The sequence below is a fragment of the Diospyros lotus genome, chromosome 3 (assembly GCF_014633365.1).
Source record: "Diospyros lotus cultivar Yz01 chromosome 3, ASM1463336v1, whole genome shotgun sequence".
NCBI classification, from domain to species: domain Eukaryota; kingdom Viridiplantae; phylum Streptophyta; class Magnoliopsida; order Ericales; family Ebenaceae; genus Diospyros; species Diospyros lotus.
The window spans coordinates 8923640-8944353 of NC_068340.1; the positions used below are offsets into that span (position 1 = coordinate 8923640).

Genomic DNA, 20714 nt, shown 5'->3' on the forward strand with positions numbered 1-20714 from the left:
ACCAGTAGTCGCTTATTGCAAGATTACCCCAAGGCATCGTGCTACCCAATCTTGGCAGTTGTCCATGTCAATTAGCTACCAGGTTATTAACTAATTGTTCGTCCATGAACAGAAACCACATGGCCATGGAGGGGAACACTATCAGCAACTTTTGTCTTTCCTATATCAACTGCATCACTGAATTGTAAAGAAAAAAAAAAACAAACAAGAAGCTGCAAGAGATTACCAATTGTGTCTTCAGGCAGGCTTGAAGGTTTTGGTACACTTCTGATGATGGATTCAACTCCATAAGCCTGTTGACATCAAAAAGTGCAGAGTGCTACTCTTTTGAGTGTGATCAGGGTTTGCGCCCGCAACATCAATGCCATGCCCCAGTGTGATTCTGGTCAAGCTCAAGGACTGAAGTACGTTTCCTCTGCTGCCTAAGATGCAGGAAGGATATACATCAGGATATACTATAAGGTCCCATTCTTAAATATTATTACTAGTATAGGATATTCAAAAACAGGTCATCACAAAAATGATATAAAACAAATCATAATAAAATAGACAATGCATTTCATTATTAACAGTGGAAACTAAATTAAAATTTAGTTACACTTTCAATATCTCATGAGTTTGGGCTCAAAGGTTAAATAAAAGGCTCTAATGTTAACTAACAAAATAAAAATCATTTTATCTCAAGACTCACCAAAATACTAATTAGGATCTTCAAGTTAGGACGCGTCTCCGTACACCACTATCCCTAGGCCTTAGTCCCATTGGACTCAACCTCAATAACAGTATTTCTTTTACCTAGAATGGCAAAGAAGATCAAATGAGCTACAAGGCTCAGCAAGTTCGAGAAATAATGAATAGCATCCAAGAACATGATGACGCCAAAAACAGTAATCAAAGACTCAACAATCAAATACAAGATTCATAGTTTATGACTTCATCATTTCCAATTTAAATGTATCATGCTATCATGTACCACTGTGCAAATATGCATATAAATTCAATGTCAGTATTAATTTTTGCAGGCTCACAAGCCATCAATCAACACATGCCAAAGTGTATCATATAAATAGAATATCACAAATAAATATGGAGCCAACCTGTCGAGCTATAACCACCTTGTCCTGCGCCAGGTGCTTTAGGATACCATTTTCCCTCCGCACAAAATAGTAAGTGCACAAGATACATATATATGTATATATAAATAACATGTACATATATGCATCATGTATGTATTTTCCCTAAACCACATGCATTTAAATTCTCGTTTCCTCAATATTCATACTCTCAACACCATTTACCCATACAAGGTATTTTACCATCATCAGATAAATTTAACAATTCTTACTTCATAGCATTTACCACATATAAGATGTAAATTATAACACAAATAATTTTGGAAGATGCTATTTAAGGTTAAATCTTGGTTCACCATTTGAGGAGTATTATAGATTTAATATGCTATTCATGGTTGTTAAACTCCCGATTTTATGGGTACGATTTTACGATTTTTTGTATCAAAAACCCTTACGATTTTACGATTTTGAAGTTGAATTACACTCGATTTTACGATTTTACATGTTGAAGACCTTCTTACGATTTTACGATTTTAACAACCTTGATGCTATTTCTCATATTATATAATCTCCTTAAAGTCATTCAATAATTATGTTAAGTTGACCTTGATATGTATTTTGGGGAAAACATATTCGGATGGCATGCACATTCGGATAGATTTATTAAATTGAATGCAACATTCGAATGGGGTATAAATATGCATATATGGAGATTCGAATAAGGCAGAGGCGATTCGAATGGTTTATATTACATATATGGTTGATTCGAATGGCCAAAGGAGTATTCGCATTCGAATGGTGCATGAGGCATTCAGGTGGGTCAAACAAGTATTGAGAGGGGCAATCGAATGGTACACTATGCCATTTGAATGAGGCATAAGAGAGGGCATTCAAATGGTACATTGTACCATTCGAATGAGGCATATATACATATATAGGTGATTCACAATAGTGAATTCCAAATTTTTGGTCAAGATTGACGGGGCCATTACGGACTCAATATAATGCCAAATAACACAAGTAATATATCCAAACGAAACCCAGAATATATAGTTTACATCCCAATAAACGGATCTTAATTAGGAAATAGGAACAAAAAGTTATAGGTCTAAGAACACCAAGTGGTCAGATTACACGAAAAAAGTAAGCTACGAATTTTTTGACAGAAATTAATTGAGTTGTTACGAGCTCAAAATATAACCAAATCATTCAAATAATACATCGAATCGAATCCTATGAAGTCTAGTTTCCAACGCATCAAATGAATCTTAAATCAGATATCATCACAGGGAGATATATCTAAAAGAATGAAATCTGGTCAGATCTGCTATAGTAAATCACGAATTTAAATGACACATTCAGATGATTTCTAGCACATTCGAACGAGGGCACCATAGCATCCGAATGTTAGGAAAAATCAGAGTAATTTGATCAACTTACATGCAATTCATTTGGATGTGGGAGAAACTCATTTAGATGGGTTTGGTATATATATCTGGATAAGACTATTCTGGGCAGTTTTAACATCACTTTGTAATCAGGGCATAAATCTCTCGTCCGGGCTCCGATTGAGATGATTCAAAATGATATGGAATGAAAAGTAAATTATCTACAACTTTTATGTTTTGAGTTTTGAGAGATTCTGGCTTCATCAAGGTCAAAATCGGGCTCGAAGTTGCTGCTATTGTGATCTATCTAGATATGGCTATCTTCTAAGTGTAACATTCGGATGAATAAGTTGCTTTTGGCTAATATATTCGAATATGAGGCTTGGCATTCGGATATGTTGGAGGCCTTGTGTCTTGTATTCAATATAGGAAGTTTCTTAGCATTTAGATATGATCACTGAAGTAACTTATGCAGATACAGAAACAACCAAAGCTTTGTATCTTCTTCTACCAATAAGATGCCATTCATTGAATAATTTAGGGGTGAATAAACCGCCCTTTAGAGACAACAAAGAGACTCATAGATTGGTGTTTATTGCATAGAAAATATATACATATACAAGTGTACTCAAACAGAGAAGGGCTTAATAGAGCAGAAGACATTATATATATATACAAATACACAAGTAAGCACGAACCAAGGATAATGAGATGTTTGCACGAAGTGAAATCAAGAGATGAGAGGAGAACTTGCCTAAGGAGATGTCCTGACAGAAGAACTTGAGACTTTTCCACTGAAGGTCCAATCGCCAACAAAAAAATGGGAGAAGAAGAAGATGATGATGATGAAGTAGAAGGAGAACACGGAGAAAAAAAAAAAAGATTATGTAGTAGCTGGAGAAAGAGAACGAAAGCAATGGAAATAGAATCAAGAGGCAAATCGCTGCAAAAAGAGAACGGAATAAGAGAATACGGTGTATAGAAGATCAGGGGAAAGTGGCTGCAGGGCTGCATGCCTATTTTCGCGAGATGACAATTTTGCCTTTTGCTCACACGACAGATAACATTTTCAAGACACTTCTAGCTACCTATTTCAAATTTAAATTCCTCTCTTCTTATGTCACTATTTTTCGATTAGATTTAAACCTCCATTGCTCAAATGGGCTTAAGCCCTCATCATGACCCACTTATCTTATTGCCCAATTTCTTTAAAATTAAGCCCATACACTTATTCCCATAATCACACAAACCATAAAATAAATTTATTCAATCCAAATTATTTCCATGTTATCAAAGCAATTTATCATTAAATACTAAAATACTTAGACCCACATTCAAAATGCCATTAAACTGATATTAAGTAATGAAAGATCTAGACCCATTTTAGGGTCGTTACATTGATAGCCATCAATTGATTGTGAAACACGGTCCAAATATAACGGAAAGGCAAATCGGCGCCACATGGGTCAGTCGTTGGTTGCCAAGTGGTTGTCTAGCAAGCGCTAATAAGCAGCACTACGGTTGCCAAAATGGCCCTCCAATTCTTTGACCCATACAGTATCGTTTGATGCTTCACTAAAACCATCAATCTCCACCTTGAAGTATCAAACTCTGGATGAACTCATTCTCACACACTAGTGTAGCATGCTTCAATTCTCCCCTTCACTGCTCATGTTGGTTCTTTAATTCAACCAACTTTGACATGCAGTAAGTCCAAGCAATGCTTGAACATGACTGCAATCAATACATTTGTTTCCATGTTGGCTGAATTGTCTTCAGTATGCACTTTCTGAATATTCAAAGCACCATTAGCCACTAAATCTCTTACATAATGATATCGCACATCCACATGCTTGAATCGTTCATGATTCACTCATTCAAACATCCTTTTCACTTTAGATGAGCCAAATTTTCAATAAAAACAAAAAAATAAGAATTTGTTATACTTTTTGAGTCTTAATTTTGAGTTTTGAATTTATTTTTAATTTTTTATTTTGATAATCTATTTTTAAAAAATTAAAGACATGTTCTCTTTATTATTTTAAAAAACTATTTTTTAAAACAAAAAAGTGAAAAACGTGTTTGCTTTGGAATTTAAAAAAAAAAAAAAAGATTGTCACTCATTATTCTCTTCTCTACTTCACTCACTATTTCATTTATTTATTTTACCTTATCTATAATTTTTACACATACACAAAATTAATAATAAAATACATAAATTAATAACCAAATATACAAAATAATTATATACACGCATAAACAAAATAATTTAATATACTTATACACACAAAATCAATAATTAAATATATAAATCAATAACTAAATACACATACACAATATCAATTATCTAACACATTAATAAATAAAAAAGATATCAAAATCCCACAAACCCACTTCAAAGGAAATTGAAATCACGAAAAAACCACTTTGTATTTGTCTTACAAAACCCACAAAGAAACCACGAAGTGAAAATTTGGTCTTCATTTTCTGTTGTTGCTCATCCTCGTCGTTGTGGCTTCTGCGGCTCGTCCTTGCCGCACACTATTATTGCTCGTCACTGCTACAGATCTAGCTGGTGGCAATGATGGCTTTGAAGAAAGGAAAAGAATAAAGCGATGGCAACAAATCTGGCTTGAAGAGAGGAAGAGAAGGAAGTGATGGCCGGTGGTCATGGCTTGAAGAGAAGGAAAAGAATACCAAAAAATAAAAATGAACATCTTTTTCGTATTTTTGAGTTTGAAATTTATTTTGAATGAAAATACTTAAAATAATTTTTTATTGTTTTGGATTTTTTTAATAATTTTTTTTTTATTTTTGAAAATACATTATTGAAAACAGTAAAGAAAATATATTTTTATTATCTTAAAAAATCAAAAACTAAAAATAATTTAAAAACAACAAAAGTAACGTAACCTAAATTGTTCAAACATTCTCTGAATTTATATCAAATTGTACCCGTATGCCACCTTTAATTTCTCGTAATTGCAAAAACATATCTTCCCATTTGATAATCTCTGTCAAAATTAAATTAACGGTTGAAGGCTAGACAAGGCCTTTTGTCACTTTAAATATAAAATTATATAGTTAACAATTCATAAATCTATTAAATATTATTATTATTATTATTATTCATCAATATTTATTGATATAATGATAAACTAAAACATTGATTTTTTTTTTTTTTTTATTGAAAGAAGATGATTTCGTCTTCTTTCTTTCTTTTTCTTATATTTCCCGATCTCGGAAAGAGATTCTTAGTTTGTAAAGTTGAAGTGCATTTTTTGGTGATTGGATTTTCGATACTTGGTATATATAGTGGAATCTTCTTCGATTTGTTTCCAAGGTTGGGATTGAGTTAGTTGATTATGATTTAAAAAAATGAAAAAGAAAAAGATTTGTCTGATGTTATTGTTGACTGCTGGTACTATTTATTGCATTTGATAGTTGATGAGTTGGATAGTTTTTCAATTAATGGAAAAAAAAATGTTTTTTTCTAAATCTATTTTTAAGTTAAAATGAAAAATATTTTAACCTTAAAAAATTAAAATATTAAACTATAAATATATATCAATTTCTTTTTTAGAGCATAAATTAAATTAAGTTATTAATATAACCAAGAAAATATTAAACCAAGGGTAATACAGACATTTAACATTCAGAAGTTGGTGGTCGATTATAATATTGAACGTTTGAGACTGCTGATCATACCAGGGAATGTTTATGCAGATTATGAGTAAAAGTGTCGTATTGGTGCAATTAATTAGTTTAAACTTGTGGATGTTTGTGTAATTATTGATCCAAAACAAATATTATGAATTGCCTTAATTCTCCATGTTATGATGATATCCTAGTTAGTATATATATATGTTATTAAGTTATGAGCAATATTAATACATATAGCTAGCTAGCTTACCAAAATAATGGCCCCCCAAAATAACAAAGCAAAATTGATTCTATAATTTAAGCTGCTTTAATTTCACTGGTCCCCGGCCGGAAGATCAACTCACTAGTAATGGTACTCTCTTTCCTTCTCCTTTCCTTGCTCCCAAACACACTCCACTCTGATGGCTGCTGATAATCATGAGACCTTTCTGTACGACTCTTCCAGTCAGATGTTCCCCAAGTTCAAGAAGCAAGACTCAACAACAAGGCAAAGATTGCTAGTGTTGTTTAGTGCCCATTATTAATTCAAATAGTTTATCGATCCGAGTCATTGTTATTGTCCTCAGAAATAAATTATAAGGATACCAATTGCATAAATTTAAAATCGTAATATAATAAGGGACTTGGTACAATTACTTCTAATTTGATCAAATTGAGTAATTATTTTATTTTTTAAGAAAAAAACTTTTATTATTTAATTATTACAAATCTAAAAATTGTGAGACGAGGAAATAAGTCTCAAAGTCTAAAATGATATCATGCATCGATCGACATTGCTCAATAAGCATCTCTTTATTTAGTTATAAATCTTTATTTTTAAAATTTATAGATATATATTTTAGTCAACCTTTTGGATGACCCTCAATTTAGTAAAAAATTTAAAAATGACCTTCTTGATTTTTTTTTTTTAAGTTTTTTACTCTTTGAGATCAAATTACCCCTTACTCATTCTTATATGAAATCATACGTATGAGTTCAAACTGATCAACTTTACACACTCTTTGTAAACTCAATTTTACTCACTTTTCATAAATTCAACTTTACATATTCAACAAACAAATTAGAAACTCTATCTGTGTACAGTTTTCAGGTTTGAAAATTGAATATTACAACAGATTAAACCACGTGATTTTGTTTTTAACACACTAAATAATGAAAATATATAGCACCAAAAATAAATAATGAAAATATATTTTATATTAACCCAAGTTACCTATATATCTTTCTAGGGAGAAATTAGTAGAGAGACAAATGGTAGGAGATGAGAGAGACTGGTGAGATGCAAAGAGAAGAGAGTGAGGTGAGTTTTGAATTAGTAGAGGGAGTGAGTATTTCACTTGTGAAGACAGAGATGTGAGTTTTGAAATATTACAGAGAGAGTATTTCACAATTTTTTTTTTTTTTAATGATAGTTCACAGCAATTATTTAAAGGTTTTTTGGTCCAAAAACAATATTAGAGGTTCAAAAACTTAAAAAAATTTAGAATGAGTTATTTATAAACTTTTAGTTTTTCTAAGGGTCAATTAAAGCAATTTATTTTCTCTATCTCCTCCTGATCTTTTAGTTACATATCTTTATTTTTGCAAGCTATTAAGGGTGTAAATAATTATTCGAATTTATGTTATTAAGATAATAGTACACTCAGTATAATTAATTAGAGACTATTTGGAAGAGCTTATTTATTGGACAAAAGAGCTTTTTTTAATAGAAGAAACTCTTCTTAAACAAATTTGTGTCGTTGGTTGTCACTCCATTTATATAAGCTTTTTGACAATTAAAAAAATTGTTTTGTTTATTTTATATATATGTACGAAGAGAAGCACAAATTTTGAACTTTTGGAAGTAGAATTTTTTTATGCTTTTTTAAAATAAAAAAAAATGTCTAATATAATCTTATTGTATTTTATTATTTTACATGTCATTTTTATAATCTTATCATTTAAAATAGTATTTTAATTGACATTTAAACAATTTCAACCTTTTACTTAAAAAAAATTATTTATAAAAACTCTACTCCGAAAAAACCTTTCTAGCTAGAGGAACTTTGTGAATGTACCATTAGTGGACACATCTTTGACGTTGAAGCATTTCATATATAGCCACACGTGAATGACTATGAAATGCAAATAAGCCAAGAAAATGATATTTGATTTCTAACCAAATAGTTACATACAAGTAATTCTACTTAACTAGGGAAAGGAAACTTGGTCCTTGATTTTTGAATTCTTACATTTTTCACAACCTTTGAAAATTAAGTTACGAAGATTTCATTCATAATTCAGAAATCAATTTGTAATCTTATGTTTATCAAATTCTTTGGAAATATTTAAGTCATGTGGTACCATTCATAAATTTATAATATCTCATTCTAGAGAAAAAAAAAAAAAAAAGGATAATTAACTCTGCTAGAGTTATTGGTTTGATTATAGAGTTGCTCAATTACTTGGCATCGATCCTTATTTTGGACCACTTGGGTGTAAATTTACATATAGATTACATAGAAAATCATATTAATTAAAAATTAAGTCTTCCAAATAATTGTACATGCACCTCGTATAATTATTTTCTCTTATATGTAAAATAAAATAAAAAACTTAATCATTTTATATAGAAGATCTTCAAGTACACAAAAATAATTCCAATTTTCAAAGGTCTAGATGAATAACTAGCTTACAAAAATAATGACGACCAAACTAAATGATTTTATCATAATGGTCCAATGTATATTTATTAATGCATAAAAATATAAAATTTCTAACAAGCAAGTATATATGAAGCATGATGAGTAAAAATATAGAATTTTCACTTAAATAATAAAAAAAAAAACCTCTAATGAGTAGACAAAAGTCATTGTTATGATTTTAAATGTATTCTAATAATTGAGACTTGTTTATCTAAATCTAGAATTTTGAAATATCTAATCTTGGATTCAATTACAAAATACATAGAAAGATGTTATATTTAAGTAAAGTTTCAAACGACAGTGTTTTATAGAGAGGCAGGAGGGTCTTTTGGCAACCCTCATAGCTGCCCAAAATGGTAACCCCCTGTCGTTTCATTTGGCGTGCTTCTCTTTGTTTTTTAGTTTGCCTCTTCCCCGATCGTCGATGCTCTGTTGTGCCTTTATACGATGCAATCTGCACTGCTTGTGTCTTCTTTATATCAACTACAGTCACCTCGAGATGGGGGTAACACAGCCTCCGATTATCAGCTTCGTTTAGGGTTTGTTCTACTCATTTATCTGGTTTTCATTCTTTATGTTTAGCTCTTACGATTATTTTATTTCTTTCTAGGGTTTGTGCCTCTAATGTAGCGATCCGTAAATCGTAGTTTAATTTAATTAGTAGTTAATGTATTAATTTGGTGTGAAGATTAATATGTTGTCAATAATCATAATAATAATAATAATAAGTACAAGAATAATTCTATTATCAAACATCATAATAAATTAAATTGGGAGATTTTCAGAAGTTTTGGGGTGTTAGTGTAAATATTAAGTGGGGGTGTATGTGCAAATCTCAGAAGTTATGGGGGCTGTGCAAATTCCGAAAAAGGGACCGAGGGTCCCCTTAAATATAATTGAGCGCATTATATGTATGAGGGAGCAGCTGGCACGAGCGGCTACGCGTGCACATGTGCAGGTGGCTGGTGCAGGTTCGAGCCTTGGGGGAGCATGCACACAAGGTTGGGAGAGATTTGCTGATTTTTCAACAAAATCCTCCCCGAAACGACGTCGAGGAGGCGGTGATGCCTTTCAGCGACTGCCTCCGCTGCTGCCACGTGGCCTTTCCCTAGCCACTCATTTTTTGCACCATTTTAAGCCTATTTCGGGCATTTCTAAAGCAGCAAATCAACAAGGAAAATTTAAGAAGAAGAAGCAGCGCTAGTGACGAAGATGGAGGGAATTTGAGGGGAAAATTCAAGATTAATCAAGGTTTAATCGCGATTTAATTAGCCAGGTAAGTAGAAGAATATGTAATAATCATTTTGTACGGTTGGAATTTCATTTAGAACCCAATTTTATTAATTTTGACAAATTATATAATGTTGCAGTTTGTATAATTTTTGCCGTATTTGGACAGAAAAAGCCTAAGGATTTCTTCTGTGAGGCAAGTTTCCTACCCCCTCTGCGAAGTTTCTTCCGTTGTAAATTTATTTACCCTTCCTTCGTTCGTTTCGGTCTGTGTATTAATTAAGAAGTTATGAGCCTATTGGTGTAAATTAAATTTAATAAGTTAGCTTCGATGATTTTATTTGTTGGTTGCCTACAGAGGTTTGTGTCACCCCCAAGCCTATGGAAATGATGCCGAACTCTTTTGGGGATTAGGTTCTTAGATGTCCGGATGTGGTTATGGATTCTTTGACTAGGAATAGGCTAGAGTTGTTAGGCAGTGGGTCAAGGGTCGGCTGTTTAGTGACATTGGAGTGACTATTGTACGGTCTTTCTTAGACCGACGGATGGACACTCCTAGCCACTGACCGTCGACCGATGCCAGGCACTGCTGACTAGCTCTGCCGTTGTGTGGTTACTACATGACTTGATATATTCTATTTCTACTGCATGGTTTGGTATGCACATGGGTACGGGCTGTATGTTGGGGTTTTCATGTTTTGTTTATGCTTGGACACTGACATCCTAGTATTGATAGTTGCATCTAGCACAAGCGTATGCATCGCATGTGGTTTACTACGTCGGCGAAGAATCTGCTTGATTCCTGGATGTATGGACGTCAGTGTATCTAGTTGATGCTTACTACGCCTTGCATCTTATATGCGCATTGCATGGTTACTATGTGTTTAGTAGTCTCAGACGAGAGTACCATTCCGATGGAGCCTAGGGCTCGGGTGTCGAGAGCACCGACGTGAGGAATGCGTACAGGTTTGTTGAAAACTTATGTTGCCTTTCAGGACAGTGGCAGGTTGGTATGGAACTTGGGTGCCGAGTGTCTTGTGTGGGCCCCAAGGACCGATATGTACTTTCATTATGCTATACTATTGTGTGGTAGCGTCGCATGGCTTGTGGGTATGTGTGGGAAGTTCACTTTTTCTATTTAGCTTATAGCTTTTCATTTCTTATATACTTGTTGAGTTTTGCCACTCACCTTGCTTTCCATCATTCCAGGTAAGGATAAAGTTAAAGTCAAGGACGAGGATCGCAATACCTAGTAGCCGTGTCGGTATGGTGTATAGTCAACTTTCTCCCGTTGTCTCTGATGTTTTGATGGGATTTTGGTCCCTTTATTTTTTATTGTGCCAAGTCGTTTCTTGTATTTTCTATTTGTTGGCACAGGTGTCTGTATGTATTTATATACTATGTGATCGTTGTACTAGCTAGGTACTCGCGTGCGTGCATGTATTTAGCTTTGCTTTCGCTGTTTTATTTCTTGTATATGCATGCTAGGGTAATCCTTGTCTTCTGTTTCATTCTCTTCCCTTCTGTAAGCACTCCAGTTCAGGTAGTCCAGGTGGTTGGGATATTCAAACGGAGGTGTTTACATCTAACTTGTAGATTTGTGGTTATGAGGCCGATTTGAATTGTGAGGTGTTTTGTACAGTGAGATTTGAGAGTGAGTTTATACATTGAGGCTGTAATCGTTTTTATCCCGATAGTGCAGTGAGCTCTCTTTGCCAGAGTTTGACGTGGAGATAACCCTTTTTAACAGGTGAACCATGGTAAAAATTTCTTGTGTTTTGTATTTGTTTTATTTCGTTTCTTGTTTATGTGCATGCTTACAGTATTGAATCCTCTATGATTATTGGTTGGCTCTATTTCATTTACTGCTTTGAGTTTGTGGTCGAGAAGTGTACCGACCCAACAAAAGAAAAAAAAAATCCAACTAAACATTTATTAAATTGTTGATCAACTTTATTCCCTCCTTCCTCGAAAATTTCTTCCATTCGTTTGTTGGACCCATTTTCTTCATCACTAGGTCGAAATTGAACCTCACTAGAAAAAGAGAAAAAAAAAAAAGAGTAAAATATGAGAACAAATAATTAAACACTAACGTAAACTATTAATTGTTGACAAGTGTTAAACCATCTCAAGCTCAGTCAAACTCAAGCCAAACCACGTAAATTCAATCCGTAGCTCAAGAAATTGTAACCATTTAACGGCTAAAACAAACGAAGGGAGGTTAAATAAATTGACAGCGAAAGAATCGACGTGGAGGGTATAAAGAACTTGCCTTTACAAAGATATCCTTAAGCTTGTTTTGACCCAACGCAGTAAAAATTATACAAACTGCAATATCCCAATAATTTGTCAAAATTAATAAAATTGGACCCTAAACAAAATTTCGACCGTACAAAATGTAGTACTCGGCTCTCTGAATTACCTGGTATCCTCGGACTGTGATTAAAAGTGAGATTTTCTAAAAAAAATCTCAATTTCCTTTTATTTTTCGCTGTCGCACACGCTGCTACTTCTGCCCAATTTCTCCTCTGATTTTGCTTCAAAATTAAGCATTTAATGAGTATCGGGCGCTATTAATAGGGCTATTAAAACGTTGGACCTTTTTGCTTAATTTAAAAGAGTAACAAAACTTGGTGGAGAGGCAGCCACGTTGCTGCCGCCACCTTCCTCCATATGGCATCATTGGCGCCTTCTCAAGTGCTGGAAAAATGATTTTCCAGCAAAAAATTAGCAAACAGCAAGCAGCCCCCTCCCCCCAAAGGCTTGATCCCATGCCAGCTAGCACACCTTGCGTGCGCTTGGCTTCCCAGCCAGCTCCTGCCTCATTTAATTTTGTGTTACCCCTTAAACTTAAATGTTAACTTAAGCTTGCTATGCAAATGGGCACTCCAACGCCTCACACCACTCCATTCTTTCTCATAACCTATACATTTAACATCTCAATCTTTAAACACTCCAGGCAACATCCTTAGTCTTATAATAATTTATTATTATTATGTTTATTAATATTATGATGTTTGGTAATGAAATGTTTCTTAAACTTATTGATATTATTATTATTATTAACAATTTATTTTAATATTTCCTTAAATTAAATTAACACCATAAATTAATAATTAAATTAAATTACGTTTCACGGGTCGCTACAATGTGTGTCTCTACTGTGTGCTCTTTTGTTGTATCTTGTTCTTGATTAATCAATCTATTCTTGTCTTCAAATACCTACTATTTATATCAAGAGATAGAAATCTGGTCATTTATAGCCGTTAGAGATAAGACAAAAAAATAGGTTTCTAAACATACATAATAGGTTTAGAAACATCACAGAAATACACTAAGGTTTCGAAACATAGACAACATGTTTCGAAACATACAACCTTTTACAGCTGGACAAACACTTCGAGACAGCAATAAGTGAGACACAGATTCTTATGCTCACTTTGAATATTTTAAAAGCACTCACATTTGAATTTGAATTTGAATCTCATAGCATGGAGAATGTATTAAAAAACATGATTGAGAAGCTTTTAGATAGATACAAAAATGCAAAGCAAAAGCATCCCGGTTTTGAATGATCTGCTGACATAATGTTAGAGGTTTCAGAATATAGAAATAAGGTTTCGAAACATACACTACAAAAAAATTGGCATTTAGCGACGATTTTTTTTTGTATTTAGTGGCCGTTTTTAACCGCAGCTAAGTCAGCTGTCATGGAGCATTTAGTGGCGATTTTCAGCAATCGCCGCTAATTTTAAATTTTGCGACGATTTTAGAAACCGCCGCTAAATAAGTGATTTAGCAGCGGTTTTCAAACCGCCGCTAAAAATTTAAAAAAGAAAAAAATTTTAATTTTAGCGACGATTTTGAAACCGCCACAAAAATTAATAAAAAAAATTAAATTTTTAATTTAAATCGCAGCTAAAATTAATAAAAAAAATAAATTTTTAATTTGCCATCGCAGGCCAGCCCGACTCGCCTAACTCGCGCCCGGCCGCTTGTGCGCCATGTGGCCGTCCTGCCCGCCCAACCCTTGCGCGCCACGAGGTAGCTTGTGCGCGCGCCACGTGGTAGCTTGTGCGCGCACCACGTGGCGATGCTGGAAATTAAATCCCAACCCACTTTCCCCTCCGATCCCAAGTTTCGAACCCAGGACCCCTTATGCGCGCGCACACAAACCGCCTGATCAGCGAAGAACCCCTTTCACATATATGCACATATATATATATATATATATTATATACTAATCTAACAACTAATTTTCAGAATTATATTTTATATTTTTTAATATACATTAAAAATATTTATTAATTGATTATTTTTTAAAAGAATAATAGAATAAATTAAAAATAAATTAATTGAGTTAAATTAAATAAATTAATTGATTAAAAAAATTATATATTTTTTAAAAATTATTAAAATTTTATATATTAAAATTTGTTAAATTTATTTTTATTTTTTTTAAATTAGATTTTTAATGAATTTTGCTATTAATTTAAATGCAATTTTAAATTTATTTTTAAGATTTTATATTTATTTTTATTAATTTAATTTTTAATTTTTTTTAAGCAAAATTTAATTTTTTCAATGAAAATAATGAATTTTAATATTTAAGATTTTTATTTAATTTTTTTTTAATTTAGCGACAGTTTTCAAAAATCACTGCTAAATTTAATTTTTTAATGAATTTTGCAGCTGTTTTTGAAAATCGTAGCAAATATTATTTTATTTTGAATTTTGAATTATTTAATTTTTTGAATTTAGCTGTGGTTTTTGAAAAATCGCCGCTAAATTTATTTTTTTTTTTAATTTTGCGGCGGTTTGAAAACAGTCGCAAATGTTAATTTAATTTTAATTTTAAATTATTTAATTTTTTTAAAATTTAGCGGTAGTTTTTCAAAAACTGCCACTAAATTTAATTTTTTTTAATATTTTGCGGCGATTTTAAACCACCGGAAATGTTAATTTAATTTTAATTTTAATTTATTTTTAATTTAGCGGCGGTTTCTCAAAAATCGTCGTGAAACAAAATTTAATTTTTTTATTATTTAATTATTTTTTAAATTTAACGACGATTTTTTTAAAATCGCCGCAAAAAAACATGTTTTATTGAATTTTGCGACAGTTTCTTGAAAATCGCCGTGAAACAGAATTTCATTTTTTTATTATTTAATTATTTTTTAAATTTAGCAACGATTTTTTTGAAACCGCCGCAAAAAAAACATGTTTTACTGAATTTTGCGACAGTTTTATGAAATCGCCACAAAATTTTAAAAAAACCGCCGCAAAATACCATGTTTTGCGGCGGCTTTTAAAATCGACGCAAAAAATCAATTTTTTTGTAGTGATAGTTCAAAAACTGATTTCAAAACATATGCATCTTGATGAGAATCATGGAGGGTCAACTAACAATGATGCAATCGGACAAGTCAACCTCGTCAACCATGTCGGAATTGGATGATTGACAAGATTTGCGCATAAAAAGGAATGGTTATTGATTGATTGGTTGATTGTAAGATTTGGGCGCATGATTGATTGATTGATTAGTTAATTGATTGACAAGATTTGAAAACATAAAAATGAATGGATAATTGATTGATTACCTGATTGATTGATTGAAAAGATCTGGGAATATAAAAGGAATGATTGATTGATTGACCAGATCTAGTTATTTATTTATTTTCTATGTAATTTAGGATTTTTATTAATTTTCATGTAGAATTAGGATTTAATTATTTGCCTATTTAAAGGCTTTTCCATTGTAAACATTAGACAGAAATTATTATGAATTTTTGAATTTAAGAGATTTATCTCTTTTATCTTGTTCTTCAATAAACAAAACTTTGAACTTATCAATGGAGTGATTCCTTTGTGGTGTACAAAACCTGAACTTATCAAAGATCTGGACAGTCTTTGTGACGTTCAACAATTCTTGGTTCTTGCTTTCGTATAATCAACGGGTCTAGATTTTAATATAGTCTAGGTTCTTGGTTCGTGAATCAACGGGTGGGAATTCTTTGCCTTCTACCCGATTTTGGCTTTTCTGGGGTTCGTTTCAATCTTTTGTGGGTTCCTTTGGCCTTGTCCCATCGCGAGTTCACATCACATCTTGGATCTTAAAATGCTCTGCTGACAGAAACATAGGTTTCGAAACATACTAAGGTAAGTTTCGAAACATACTGCTTAAACTCCAATAGATTTCGAAACATGACATATAGGTTCCGAAACATAGTTCAAAATCTGGTTTGAAAATACATGCATTGCAAAAATGTTTCAAAATAACATACACTTAGAAAAACATAGAAAACCTTTTCAAAGGGGTTTCGAAACATGCACAAAAACATGACAGATTTTCAGAAGGATATACCTGAAAGCACAATCCACAGCATGTATACATCACAGCTATGTAAATGTCCACATTTTCTTTGTTATTTATTTTAATAACAAAGTACCCCCTATTTAGATTCAATAAAAATCTCTAGAAAATCAAAATGTATAACAATAAGAAAGTAAAATTTGGGTTTTAGCACAAACTTAGGATTTTGAGATTTTACCACTTTCAAGATACATATTTTCTATTTCTTGAAAAATTCATTAAAAATCATTTTAACACTAATGAATGTTAGCTATCAAAATACCAAGAGATAGTTTTGTAAAATGAAAATATTTTCATATATGTCTCCTTATACGATGCTAATAGGGTTTTGAAATCTCAATAATTGAAATTCATTTGCTTTTCATTTTCACAAAGTAATATTTGATATTGAAATTGATATATATTGAAAACCACACACTTGACTCATGACTTAGGAATTAAACCAATAGATGTTTTTCATCATTAAAATTAATATACAAAAAGTACAACAACAAATATACATATTTATATGTTGAAACTTGAAAGCAGCTTCTTTCACTAATTCCTTTGGCCATTGTCTTCCCTTTCTAAAGTAGGATGAGATGTTACAGCAAGCTAAAGTAGGATTCAACAAGCTAAAGGCAAGTTAAAGTAGGATTAAGTTAATGGCAAGTTATTTTTGTAGTATTTATGAGATGTTACAGCAAGCTAAAGGCAATTTGGCCATTGCCTTCCCCTTCTATCTAAAGTAGGCATAGAAAATATTAAATTGTGACACACTTTAGGTTTTTTTTTTCCTCTCATTGTATTGTTCCATCATGCATTCAGGTTAGATCGAGCACATATGACGAGAAAGAGGAAGTTGGATGGAGATGGAGATGCTGACGAGGACACAAGAAGAGCTATGAGAAAATCTTTTGTAACTTGTAAGTCCAAATATCACGTCATATTGGATTGACAAATGACGAGTTGTGGATCTAGTACTTCTTAAGCTTACTTATCCAGGTTCTCTTGTTTAGTTGTTTGTACAATTTTAAGCATCTTATTTTATTTGTCATGTGATTTCTACTTAGCCTGATTGTTGAGAAAATTTTAAGTAGCGTTGCTAAAATTTTATATATGTTTAATGTTTCTTTCTTCTCTATTTTCCTTTTGAATTGCAATCTACTTTTCCATATAGATTATGTTCACAGGGAGTTTATAGGTCTTTTTTCATATTGCGGAAACTTTAGTTGGCTTTGATAGATGTCAATGTATGTATTTTGTTGGATATGTTCAATAGATTGAATTGAAATGTGACTATGTGAGGATGCATAAATGATTTTAATGTATGTTTCCACCCTTTGTATTTGAATGTGACTGTGAGGATTTGTTCAACAAATGTCAAACTCTAAAGATAGTAGCAGTAGGTTTCGTTTTTTGTATGTGAGAGGATATGTAACATATGTTCAACAGTGTTGTTTATTGTATTTGATAATGCTTATATATATGATTTTTATGCCATTTTTTTGTAGGAATAAACTATTAAGAAAGATAAGGTCATCATTAATTAATGGGCTTAAAATTAGAGATAACAGTAGTAGGTTTCAGTTTATTGTATTTGAATTCAGTTAGTTCGATTTCTTCAGTTCGGTATATCAGTTATAGTCAGTTTTCAGTTATTTGTTTCTTCGATTTTGGTTAAGTCGATTATTATATTAAGCTTTCAGTTCGGTTTGGTTTTTTAGTAAAATTTTCAGTTCAGTTATCGCAAATCCAAATTTGGTTAGTTTGATTTAGTTACTTCGATTAGTGCAGTAGTTCGGTTATAATCAAACACACACCCCTAATTTTGGTTATTTCCAACTCAAAAACCAAACTAAAATCGAAAAATTGAAATTTCTTAAAAAAAAAAAAATGAACCAAATTGAATTTTCGCAAAATCGAACGAACCAACAATTTTGGTCTATTTGATTCAGTTATTTCAGTTAAATCGAAATTTTACACACCTCTAATCATAGATAGGGTGAGTACTCACTAATTAAGAAGAAGAAAAAAAAAAAAAAAAAGAAGAGGTTTTGCATATCATTCAATGTGGTTGAATCTTAATATAAAACTCTCTAAAAATTATCTAAATCCATAATAAAAGGGGCCATTGCCATTAAATTCATTACCATATATGTAATCAACATGGAGGGTGTACATATTGCATGCTTACATATGAAAGAAAGAAGACAAGAACCAAAAAAACAAGCTATGAAACTAAGTTTTAATTATTTGCACATAAAGCACCTAGCTAGCTAGCTAAAAAACGTTTCTTTTTTTGTTTTGTTAAGAGTAGCTTCTGATTAAGAGGGCACATATGCATTTTATTTAAACTCTGCATATTTTGGGAGTGTGTATTTCACAAAAATCTTGGGCTCGTCCTCATCAATTTTTGGAGAGCTCAATCAAAAGGCAGTGTAGATCTGCATCTGGTTCAGTATGTGCTCAAAGTTATCGGTTGACTTCTCGATTGGATGTGAGTGCATTCCTTCGTAAGTTGTTACCACTACTGCTTCATCCTTCGATAGGCGCTGGACTTGTTTCTTTACACCACAGCCTTGATGAGTACATCGATAATAGCTTCTACAATACGTCAAGATCAAAACCAAGCATTAATTTAATAATCAGATACTAATTGGACAAGGGTTATTACAATTATATAACTCCAAAAATCTTTCAAACTTAAAAACTAATCTTGGAATATTGAAATCATATATGCATCCATGCATGCATGCTTTATTTGTGAATTGATTCAAGCTTGAAGCTTTTCAATTATCAACCATCAACCTTGTTTTCAATTATCCTTCTATGCATGGAAGTCGAGGTTATCGATCACATGTATATATATAATATATATATCGAACCATATTTTTATTTTTGCTAAATATATATATATATATCGATCCATATTTTACTCGAATTCTCCATTCTAGTACTTGGGAGAGAGAATTCCATACTCTTTAATTAGAAGAAGTAGTAATTGGAATGAGAGTTTGGATGGTTTCATTGCTGTATATGGAGAGACATGCATGTTGAGTTCAGAATTTAATCCAAATACTTTCACTAGTTTAATTTAACCTCTTACTTGCCATCCCGATGAACCACCCTTCTTAACTAGCATTGAACAGTGTGAAACCAATGCTATGCATCCGTACCAACTTTTGACAAGTTTTCTATTTGCGCACGAACTAACATTAATTCGTCTACCGACCCATGAATTTGACATTTAGCCAAACCATTAATTAATATTACTACACCGATGGAGATTCACTTTAGAACGTAAATAGTTCGCAGTCATCAAGACAAGGTAAAGGTATTGATCGAAGATCACAGTATGTGGCACAAACTTTAATCCAATACTTGAGCTGCAATATTTAGCAGATAAAGATTGATTGTATATATATGCGGTAACCAAGGCTAATTTTGAGGCTGACGTCGTACGGTAGGTTAGCCGGTTTTGTCAAACATCAAGGTTGGTTAATTGGAGCCAAATTAATTAAGGACGATATATAATAAAGGATTGGTTTTTGATTACCTTGGAAACCTGTTGTTCTTGACGGCTTTCTGGCCATATTTCCTCCATCTATAGCCATCGTCGAGAATATCAACTTGGCTCCTCGTTTCGAAAGCGAATCTAGGCTTCCTGATCTTCTTCTCGCCCTTCTTCTTCCCCGATGATGACGATTTCATCTCGTGATCAGTTTGATCAGTGGTGACAGTGGAAGCAAAGCTTTGGCCGCGACAAGCATCGTTCATCAAATTAACCTCCGAATTCGGAAGTCCCATGTCGTTGGCCGTCAACCCCAAGAATCCATGCGATTTGTCGGCCGCTTGAAATTCCGAGTAAGCATTGGAATCCAGCACGTTGAGCGACAACAGAGGCGCCGATGATGCTGAAGACGAACATGGAAAAACTCCACCGTAAATCTCCATGAGAGACAGAGAGAGAGAGAGCAAGCAAGCAGTGTGAAGAGGAAGCAGAAGAAAAGAGGAGAGGAGGAAAATGGCTTTATGTGTTTGGAAAAAGCGGGTATTTATTATTGGAAGGTTTGGGAGAAAAGGGAGGGGGGCGGCTGGCTTAGCTCTATCCTATGTTTGCTGCTGGCGTGAACGGCACGTAAATGCAAGAATTAATTAGCCACCACCACAACAAGTAGGTATTTTCTCACATAAGTCTACCAGGGTTAGAGGAAACAAAAAAAAAAGAAAGTAAAAACGCTTCATGATTAAGCCCGTGAAATGACACAGAGTTGCCCTCCACTTACAATATATCATTAATATTTGCCACTAAAAACGTTTT

At 32.7% G+C, this 20714-nt stretch overlaps 1 protein-coding gene across 1 annotated transcript; it reads right to left on the reverse strand.

The window, feature by feature from the left end:
- Positions 1–18509: 18509 nt before the first annotated feature.
- Positions 18510–20426, reverse strand: LOC127796401 (probable WRKY transcription factor 75). Its single transcript, XM_052328535.1, has 2 exons — positions 19950–20426; positions 18510–18997 (listed from the first exon to the last, which is right to left on the reverse strand). The coding sequence occupies exons 1-2, from the start codon at positions 20345–20347 to the stop codon at positions 18820–18822; spliced, it is 576 nt and encodes a 191-aa protein (XP_052184495.1). The 5' UTR covers positions 20348–20426; the 3' UTR covers positions 18510–18819.
- Positions 20427–20714: the final 288 nt, after the last annotated feature.

What these genes read in the sequence shown, in the direction of transcription:
- LOC127796401 (XM_052328535.1), bottom strand. Translation starts at nt 20,347, where the DNA reads ATGGAGATTTACGGTGGAGTTTTTCCATGTTCGTCTTCAGCATCATCG. An exon ending in AAGAACAACAGGTTTCCAAG is followed by an intron (nt 18,998 to 19,949) that starts GTAATCAAAAAC and finishes GACGTATTGTAG; the next exon opens with AAGCTATTATCGATGTACTC.